This window comes from Haliaeetus leucocephalus, unplaced genomic scaffold, assembly GCF_000737465.1.
Source record: "Haliaeetus leucocephalus isolate CR32 unplaced genomic scaffold, Haliaeetus_leucocephalus-4.0 Scaffold0, whole genome shotgun sequence".
NCBI classification, from domain to species: domain Eukaryota; kingdom Metazoa; phylum Chordata; class Aves; order Accipitriformes; family Accipitridae; genus Haliaeetus; species Haliaeetus leucocephalus.
The window spans coordinates 27,251,605-27,261,818 of NW_010972436.1; the positions used below are offsets into that span (position 1 = coordinate 27,251,605).

The 10,214-nt window shown below is 51.9% G+C and overlaps 1 protein-coding gene across 1 annotated transcript; it reads right to left on the reverse strand.

Moving 5' to 3' along the window:
• Positions 1-1,251: 1,251 nt before the first annotated feature.
• IBA57 (IBA57, iron-sulfur cluster assembly homolog (S. cerevisiae)) lies at positions 1,252-7,588 on the reverse strand. Its single transcript, XM_010561510.1, has 3 exons — positions 7,265-7,588; positions 4,957-5,303; positions 1,252-3,698 (listed from the first exon to the last, which is right to left on the reverse strand). The coding sequence occupies exons 1-3, from the start codon at positions 7,528-7,530 to the stop codon at positions 3,307-3,309; spliced, it is 1,005 nt and encodes a 334-aa protein (XP_010559812.1). The 5' UTR covers positions 7,531-7,588; the 3' UTR covers positions 1,252-3,306.
• Positions 7,589-10,214: the final 2,626 nt, after the last annotated feature.

A 10,214-nucleotide genomic window follows, 5' to 3' on the forward strand; every position in this document is an offset into this window, starting at 1 on the left:
CCCAGCCCCGTCCATGGCAGCGGAGCGGCAGCGCTAACGCCTCACCTCTGCCCGGGAAGCCCCGTCAGGCCGAACGGCCGGAGGCTGGGCGCTACCCGCCACCATCTTATCCTCCCTCACGCCTCACGCCGTGAGGGGACGGGCGGGCGAGGGCGGGAACAGCGCGAGCGCCTCCCTCACTCCCGCGCCGAGCGCGCGCCGCTTGCCGCGGGCCAGCCGAGGCGGGAAACGGGAAGGGAGGGGAGCGAGAGCCCGGTCAACGGCCGTCGGTGGGAGAAACCACTGCGCGGGGAGGGGGGGGGGAGGAGGGGGGGGGAGAATCGGGGGGGGGGGGGGGGGGGGCCCCCGCCGTGGCGGGGAGGGTGAGGGGAAACTGAGGCAGCGAGGAGGAACACTCAGAAAAAGGGGAGCGGGAAGGGGTTGGCTTCTTGGAGAGCGGGGTCCCCATTTTCTATCTGTATTTAGTGTGAGACAAGCACCTGAGCAGGTTACCTGGCAGCTCCCCTCAGCCGCCATGTTCGTCCCCTGCTGAGGAAAGCACGAAAACCTGACAGAATTGCACCATAAAAACGTCTGGTTTCCCTCCTGAGGCGGTGGAGGGTCTTTGTGGGCCCGGCGCCGGTGTTTTCTCTCTCAACATTTCCTCCTTCCTGCAGAAACTGGTTATTAAACGTGCCGCTGAGAACACTTCAGCCCTTTGGCTGACGTGACGAAGGGGTGGGTGGTCGTTCGCCCCTTTTTGGCTGGCTCTGCGGCGGCTTCGGCCAGCGGCGGAGTTCCTCGACCCCCGTCACTCCGTCCCGCCGTGGCTGAAGGAGATTTGCTCTGTCATGGATCGCTGGTGAGGCAAAACAACCCTGCAAAAATCAACCCTGCACCTACGCGGCCGACAGCCTGGCCTTCCCGCCCAAGCTCACCCGGCTAAAGCCATTAACGATGGCGCAGGCTGCGAGGGAAAAGAAAAAAATGAAAAGGATAGCGTGGATTGGGGCTGCTCTCTCCAATTTGTCACACCCTTTCTCCAGAAGTGATCTAGTACCTCTTTAATTTTAGTACCACCTTATTTTGTGCCTAACCACCCCCATTTGTAACCTGCGGCTGTTGGCAACAGAAAAGCCTTTTAAATACATTAAGAAGACAAACGAAACATGTGTGCGCCAGAAAAAGAGATGCAGGGCTTCCCCTAGCAGAAGAAACGTAGTGTTTATTCAGGCTGCACGCATACCAGTACAATATAACTATTCTGAGGAGGCTTTGCACAATGGGCAGCAGAGAGGAAAAGCTGCTTCTGGCAAAGCGGCATCAACACGGGCAGCACAGTCTCGCCTTTGTCACTCTCGGAGGATCCAGAAAGGGCGAGGCACTGCCGTTTCATTTATTTTTCCAGCAGAAAGACTTTGTTAGCAATCTCAAACCTGACAAAGGGGTGACGAACAGCGTAAGACACATTTCTTGTCAGCAAGCTACCCAAAAAAGTATTCTGTTGTGTATCTTCACATAAGGTAAATAAAAGGTAGCGTCTCTTCTCTTTCAGACAAGTCACCTTTAAATTACTGATACAATAAACTTTTAATGAGATATTCCACAAACTCATTTTACAGCAAGCATAAAGAGTTTTAACCAATATGAGCATTTTTCACAGATAAATTCCTTTCACAGTAACAGTGACATCAAAACATCGGTAGAATGTGCTTTGGACGTTTTTTCTCACAAATATGCATGCAAGAAGTGTTTTTTTGGTCTGCATGGGATATCACCTGCTCATCTCTCTCATCACTCCCTTCCACACACGTGCCGTTCTAAGAGCGGGCGTGCAATGGATTGATTGTAATACAAAAATACATAGGGCTGCTGTAAATTACTGCAGACTGGCAGGGTTAGCAGGCACAGAGGTGGTTGGCTTTGGGGCAGGGGGCAAAGGGGAATACATTGACTGCAGAAGCAAGAAAAAGTGCAAAGACAGAAGAGGAGCGGGAGCCAGAAAAATGCAGCAAAGACATGCTGAAATACTGGGGTGCTCTGAACACCCAGAGGGGATGGTGGATGAAGAAAACCTCAGCTGGAGACGGCAGCAGAGAGGTTTTTGTACGAGGGGTACAGAGAATTCTCAGAACAAGCGTGGAGTTGAAGCAGCCAGAGAAGCGAATGTGATGAAAATCCTCCCTCAGGAACTCCAGGCTAAGCCAAGAGCACGTGTGGCATTAACCCCTTCTCCAGGGACTGCAGCTTAACGCTGAGGGACGGAGCCAAGGTCCGAGATGGGGAGACGCTGTCCCTTCACCAGCTTTGTGGAGGGAGTGAGGAAACCCCTGCCAAAAGCTTCAGGAAAGTGCAGAGGATTTTTCTACAAGATGACAGAGCAAAGATGTTGATGCCAAAAAAATCCACCCCTCAACTGTTGTCGGCAACTGGAGGGCACGTGCTTCTAGTAAGCGATTATTCTGCCAAGCACCAGCACACCAATACAACAGTCACCCCAGGGCACGCACCAGTGCACCTTATTTCTGTAAAATACCACTTTCCTCTCTAAAACAATTGTTTGAAGGAAGCGTGAATGACCGAGGTCAGGAAGGGCAGAGGAGCTGGCTGCTGCTGGCTGTGCTCCCTCTGCCGGCGCTGAAGACGGGGACCAGGATCTTTGAGAGCTTTCCCACCGGGGATGACTTACTAAAATCAAGGTCTGAAATGTGGAGTACAAGGCATTCCTCTTCCTGAACATAATTAGCAGTTAGAGTGGTGGGAAAAACACCCACCCAATCAGCAGGTTTAAGAAGAAGCTCAATGCAAGGAGTAATTTGCAGTGAACACTTTAGCCTGAGTATGTATCTTAGGCAAGGTGAGAGCAGCATGCTCTCCATTAAAAAAAAAAAAATTACACTACCACAGAATGGTTATTCTGAACAGAAACACTCAGTGTACACAATGGGGAAACTCCTGCTCCCGTCACTCGCTTCAGTCTGAACACACACTGCACGCTGTGCAGAGCACAGTCAGATTGAGCGAGTGCTGGACTGAAAATTCAGCAATTCCAACCCAACGACATGTGTAACCCCCTAAAAAAATACAGGGCACCCTCAGGAAAAGGTACACTTCCCTGCGTACCCTGTACGGATCTCTCCACAACACTTAACAGATTATCCTCCTGTACTCAGCGACCTGCCGCTGGTTTAGGTTCCAGTTTGAAGAATCCTGTAATGCCCCCCCATCAAACACCACAAACAACAGCCGAAGGCAGAGTCGCCTTCCCAAACTTATCACACAAAATACATTCTCAATAAGGCAAATGTGCAAGTGGTGGTTCCTCATTTATTTACTAGCAGGTTTTGGCCACCACTCGGGTATACTTGCAGTGAGCTTCACTTTATTACCCGCTATATTTAGGCAGAGTGGTTCATTTATATTAGCTAACCTCAGCAAAGCTATACCAAGTTCACCTCCTCCAGCCCGAAACTTGCCGGCCGACTTTCCCGATTCGGTTAAGATCTCGGCACCCTCGGGAATGCTGTCCTTGGGAAGAGGAGTTGAAAAGTGGACTGGCAGCAGACGTTTGCGAATGACACCCATATGGTAGGTCCTGGCTGTCAACTCCTGTCCAATGTAACAGCCTTTGGTAAAGCTGATGCCATTCATGTAGGCTAGGTTTGATTCCAGTGGGAGGGCTACTCCAGGAGGGAGATCTTTCACACCTTCGGGAATTCCTAGGAAAAAAGTAAAACCAACGGGGAAATGTGGTAAGATCTTCAGTATTTAAGATTTCTGGGATATGCCTCGACTGTGAGTTGTAAAACCAGGAGAACCCATAAGAAGCAGTGTGAAATAATGAACTTCCCAGTACTCCAGTTTGGGCATGAGTGAAACCATTAGCCATAAATGATGTTTACTCTTAAGGGTAAAGGGAGAACTGCACTAGAACCTAATTTCATGAAGCTTACAGCACCTCACAAGCGTACCAGTCGAAATTCAAAGCACCCAGAACGATGCAGGCTCCCACACAAAGGCACTGATGTATATGTAATGCCAATGGCAAAACCCTTCTCACCCACAGCCCACAAGTAGCCTTTAACGCCAATAGTTTTCCTCAGAGCTACAGAACGTAAGTTGGCCAGCTGTCTTTGTTAAAGCCCAAATACTGAAAGTCTGTATAAGTAGCTGTTCTTTTTGTGACCGATGACACAAAAATAGTATTTTTTGAAGCAGTGCTGGACCCAGCCTTCCGCAGCAGCACAGCCAAGATGAGTGCTGCTGTTTCAGGGAGGTGGCATATCCCCGCAGTCCAGCCGAGTTTGACCCATTAACAGCTTGCTTCTCCAAAGCAGATGGACTTGGCTTTAAGCAGAGGACCATCATTGTTCAGTCTGCCAATTAATTTAATCCACTATCTGCGTGGACACAGTAAAATCAATGGGAGCTCTGTGCAGGCACAGGGGCTCCTGAGACTGAGTTCCCTCTCAGATCAATCATCCGCCCCTTGACCTCTGAGTTAACTCCATGAATCCAGTCATACATTTTTAGGAAAGTAAGTTAGGGTGTTTCTGCTTCCTTCCTTAGCAACAAGGAAAACACACAGACTGTGCATAATCCCAAAATAATCAAAATGACTCAAACCACAGAAGTTTCCCTCTAAGAAAATGAATAATCCTGGTTTTCTTTTGATGTTAGCATTCCTGACCCACCACCCCATAATCTTAGTAATAGGAAACTGTACCCAAATATTGATTCTGCCACCAGACAGAATTATAACTACTAGATCACTTTTATCCTCAAACTAGCAAATAATACCTGTACTTATTAACAAGTTAAACACATTGAGACATACCAATGCGGCTTTTATAATTTATTCCTCTGTCTTATATCAGCGTCTGGACTCTGATAATAAGATGAAACTGTGATAATATATAAATAAATTAATTTCCCCAAAGCCAGTGACACAGAGTGCAAAACAGGACTTGGCTTTACCTTGTTTATACCTGTGCCTGTGGTAATCCTCAATGTTTCCAATATGACTCCCAGGGATAATCTCCAATAGATTTGCTCCTTTCTTTGCAATCAGTCTCCAGCCCATGACTTCTGTTCTTGGGTCAGGAGTTAAAATCAGAGCCTGGTCTGCACATTTAGCGAGGGAACTGGCAATGTCTCCAGCCCGCTCCCCGGGGACAACGGCCCACAAAGAGAGGTCAAGGCAAGGGGTGATGTTTACTTTCCTCCGGATCTTGTACAGTTTCAGATGTTTTTGTATGGTGTCCAGCACGCCGCTGTCACACTCCAGCAGGATGTGTGGCTCTTCTTCTGGACTCTCGTGAAGCCTGAAAAAGTAACACCTACAAGGTCAGAAAAACAAACCTCCACAGCAGCAGAAGCCAACACGCTTTTACTTGATCCTGGTGTGAGTCCAGAGATCTGGGGAATCTCACCGAAGGCTGCTGGCACACAGAAGAGTAGCAGTCAGCTCCCTGTAGTGAAATACCTGAACTTTTTCAGGCATCCGTTCCACTCTTTTCTAGCAAATACTGCCGTCACCTCTCCCAGGGACAAAAATGGGTCTGGCTCTACAGTCTTCTCTACCACTCACTCTTACCTAAAGCGAGGTGACTTCAGAAGGAGGAGAAGCTTCGTTCAGCTGTGCTTTCCATTAGTCACACCGTTAACCTGGCCCAATAGTTTGCGCGAGCCAAATTTTTCATTGATTGACACCACATTAACGTCAGGTGGCTGTACGGTGCAATTATTAGATGCCATATGGCATGCCGCGGTGTCAGTGACTATGCCACCTGTGAGATAGCGCAAACCGCTTGTTTCGGATACAGCCCAAATAGAATCATGGAATCATAGAATCATTTAGGTTGGAAAAGACCTTTAAGATCATTGAGTCCAACCGTCAACCCAACACCACCATGGCCACTAAACCATGTCCTGAAGTGCCACGTCTACATGGTTTTTGAACGCCTCCAGGGATGGTGACTCCACCACTTCCCTGGGCAGACTGTTCCAATGCCTGACAATCCTTTCAGTCAAGAAATTTTCCTAATATCCAATCTAAACCTCCCCTGCCGCAATGTGATGCCATTTCCTCTCAGCCTAATATACCCAGAGACGCCACGCCTGGGGCCTACCCTGAGGGCCGCTTTAAAATTAAGATCATTATGCTTTTCTGCTGGGGTAACTCATAGAACCATTTAGGTTGGAAAAGACCTTCAAGATCATCGAGTCCAACCATCATCCATGCCCACTAAATCATATTCTGGAGTACCCCATTTACTTGCTTTTTGAATACCTCCACGGATGGTCACTCAACCGCTTCCCTGGGCAGCCTATTCCAAGGTCTGACAACCCTCTCAGTAAAAAAATTTTTCCTAATATCTAACCTAAATCTCCCTTGCCTCAACTTGAGGCCATTTCCTCTCGTCCTATCTTCAGCCACCTGACAGAAGAGACCAGCACCCACCTCACTACACCCCCCTTCAGGTAGCTGTAGAGAGCTATAAGGTCTCCCTTCAACCTCCTTTTCTCCAGACTAAACAGCCCCAGTTCCCTCAGCCGCTCCTCATAAGACTTGTGCTCCAGACCCTTCCCCAGCTTCGTTGCCCTTCTCTGGACACGCTCCAGCACCTCCATGTCTTTCCTGTAGTGAGGGGCCCAAAACTGAACACAGGACTCGAGGTGTGGCCTCACCAGTGCCCAGTACAGGGGGACGATCACCTCCCTGCTCCTGCTGGCCGCACCATTTCTGATACAGGCCAGGATGCCGTTGGCCTTCTTGGCCACCTGGGCACACTGCCGGCTCATATTCAGCCGGCTGTCGACCAACACCCCCAGGTCTTTTTCCACTGGGCAGCTTTCCAGCCACTCTTCCCCAAGCCCTTAGAGCTGCATGGGGTTGCTGTGACCCAGGTGCAGGACGTGGCACTTGGCCTTGTTGAACCTCACACAGTTGGCCTCAGCCCATCGGTCCAGCCTGTCCAGATCCCTCTGTAGAGCCTTCCTACCCTCAGCAGATCGACCCTGCCTCCCAACGATCTCACAGAGGTTGCAGCCAGTGATGAAAAACAAACAGAGTAAGCCCTTTTTTGCGCATAAATTCAGAAAGATAAGCCAGAAATCCCTTAGAGACCGGCGTGCGACATGGCGGCTGACAGGGCGACCGGCGAGCACGGCGAAGCCCGCCAAGGCCGCGCGCCCCCGTTTCCATAGCAACAGGACGCGCCGCCCCCCCTCCCCCCAGTAGTGGTCTCGCCCAGCCCCTCCCCGCCCCTCCGCTTGGTCTCACCTGTAGAGAATGAGGTCATACAGACAGCGGCCCTGCACGTTGAGCGCATGCGCATACAGCGCGGCGGGAGCGCCGTTCCCCGCTACCAGCGGCGTGACGTCGTTCGTCAGCAGCCCCTGAAGGAAGACGCCGGCCTCCGCCCCCCGCACGTCCAGCAGCGCCCGCCCCAGCGGGAAACAAGCGGCGGCCCCGCTCCCCCCGCCCCGCCACAACCGCCGCAGCAACCCGGGCGAGCTTGCCGCCGCCGCCGCCGCCCTCACCAACATGGCGGCGGGCAGACCGAACGCTGTCAGAGTGACCCGCCGCCTCCCCTTCTCCCCGCCGCCGCCATCTTGTGTGTGTCCGCGGAGCGGGGAGGGGGGGAGAGGGCGCCACCTGCTGGCGAGGAGGGAGCGCCGCCGGGCCCGCCCCGCCTCCTTCTCCTCCTCCTCCTCCGTCCCGGCCCGGGTCCCGGCAGCGATCGGGCAGCGGTGGCGGAGCCGGGGCCCGGGGGACAGCGCTGGGCAACGGCAACCCCGACGGTGGGCCCTGCCGTGGAGAAAGTGAAGGAAACAGCCTAAAAATAAACGCACCTAACCTCGGGGTTTTTTTGGGGGGGGGGCTGCCCTCAGCGTTCCTGACACCCCCCAACCCGCCTTCAGTCATTCCTTCCCCCCCTGAGCCTTTAATCCCTTGGAAACCGCAGAAAGATAGGGTACGTACCCATTCTTCCCCAGTCATGCTTTGGCCAGCACACTGGAAAACGCTGCTGCTCCAAAGGTTCCTGTTTTCCACTCAATTTTAATGCTCCGGTACTTCTCTTTCTGTAGGACCCATCAGCTGCCCCCATCCTCTTTTTAACACTCTCGGGAAAACTGTCAGTAGCTCCGTTCTGGAATAAACGATAGCGTTTGACAGTAGGAATTTCTAGTAAGCGACACTGCACAGAAATAAAATCCCTGTGTTAAAAGCGCGGGGCTGAAGGTGCTGTTCCCTTGCCTCTTTTAACATTCGTTAGCCCTGTGGGAAGTGGACTCTGAAGGGCCCGGGTAGCCCCGGGTCTAGCTGCAGCTCCTTAACGCTGGAATTCATCCCACAGTTCAAGAAACGGCCGTGAGTCATGCCTGTCATTCATGATTGCTTTTCCCCAGTTGCCATAATTCGGTTTAAGGCCATTCTGCCCCTTGCCGTTGCCAACACCAGCACGTGTGCAGCACTGCAGGGAGGGGGCTCGGCTGGCCCAAAATGAACCCTGCAAAAAGGAGCCGTCAGTCCTCATCGGGACAGGCAGCGCCATTGCCGAGCCCCGGCGCAAACCCACCGACCCTAAAACCCTGAGCCGAGGGGCTCGTTTTTCGGGAGTTGCAAACGCGACGGCAGCAGACAGCATGTTCAGCCAGCTGGTCCTCGGGCAGGACCGGGCTTTCCCCGCGTGCCCCGGCAGCGATAACCTTATCACATATCCCCGTGTCCGGGGGGACAGATGTGCTGCCGGCGGTGGCGAGCAATGTGGCGTGTTCACCACCCGAATTCAGCGCTGGCCGTGCTCGGAGGCGATGCTCGTCAGGCAGCTGCGCAGGCAGAGCAGGTGGAGAAACAAAAACAGGCAGCGGATGCGATTCGAGGTGACCTTGGCGTGCAAACGTGCTCTGCCCGGCTGCTGGCACGTGCTGTGCCTAAAAAAATGGGGCTGAGGAAACCTGCCTGCCTTTAAACCAGGGCTGGAGATGCAAAGACCTGATGCCCACTGTGGGTTTTTTTCTCTCCCTGGAAGTGGGAACATGCCAGGAGCTATGCTTTGCTTTTTAGAGGTCCAGGAGAAGAGGGAAAGTCATGTATCTGGAAGCACAGCTGGGCTGAGACTCCAGGGTCCAACAAGCACTCTAGACCCACAGCTGGATCCAGCTTTGGCTCTTTTTTACCCGGTGCCACATCCCTGCTGCACCCACCAAGACACGGGGACGAGTGGTGGGTGGCTGTCCCACGAGCAGCCCTTTGCCATTTCTCTCAATGCACGCCTGTGCTGCCTCCATCTCACGTCAGAGCATATTTGAAAGGGTGGCGATGGAAAGAAAAGTGAAAATGGAAAAGAACCAGGAAGCCAGTTTGAGCCTTTATTTGTTTTTTCGCTGCCTACAGCTTTTATTCACTTTTCTCTGGGTTTTCTTTTCTTTTAGCGCAGAGCTATACCGCCAGTAAAGTAGTATTTAAACATTTCAGTGGTCAGAAATTACAACTGTGCCAGTTTAGTGCACTAAATTGACTCAGGGGATGGTTTGAGGAAAGCCATAGCGTGGTCGAGACCTCCAACGCTGAGAGTCCAGGGGAGGTTTGTGCCAGCCCTCACTGAGCGTGTGTCTGTCTTAACTAAAAGTAGGGGACCTGAAACCTGGTTGGAGGGACAACAGGATTCCCAGAGCTTTCCATGACATTAATTTGGCAGACATAGGGTGATTATTCCCTGTCCTCCACATCCATCGCTCAACGCTGTTTGGAAGATGTTATGGTGACTTTAAACCCCACTAGCACAGCAGGGCCCACCTCTGGTGGGATCAAATCCTCCTGCCTTTGCTCATGACAGCAATATTGCATTTGGCTGATACTGTCCCATAGGATTAATACTGTAGGACCGAGTAATGTCATCTTCCTTGCTGGTATCCACGTTTGGAGCAGAGGTTGCATCTGACCTGCTGTGCTTCAAGCAGCAAGCATGGCATTACATGGACTTGCCTGCTGTGTTTTAAGCTCCCAACCACAGTCACAGATCCTCTCCTTCCTGCCCTCTGAAACCACAGCCTCAGCTCAGCAAATGAACAAAAAGGAAAGCATGATAAAAGGAGTCTGTGTCCTCAGTTCTCTTCTTCCTATCTATGCTTTGAAGGCACTTTAGGAGCATCAAAACGCCCTGGTGCTGAGCAGGGTTGGCAGAGGCAGGGGGAGTTTTGAAAAGCAAGTTCTGTGCAATGCTTAC

What these genes read in the sequence shown, in the direction of transcription:
- IBA57 (XM_010561510.1), bottom strand. Translation starts at nt 7,530, where the DNA reads ATGTTGGTGAGGGCGGCGGCGGCGGCGGCAAGCTCGCCCGGGTTGCTG. An exon ending in TATGACCTCATTCTCTACAG is followed by an intron (nt 5,304 to 7,264) that starts GTGAGACCAAGC and finishes TTACTTTTTCAG; the next exon opens with GCTTCACGAGAGTCCAGAAG. An exon ending in CAGGCACAGGTATAAACAAG is followed by an intron (nt 3,699 to 4,956) that starts GTAAAGCCAAGT and finishes CTTTTTTCCTAG; the next exon opens with GAATTCCCGAAGGTGTGAAA.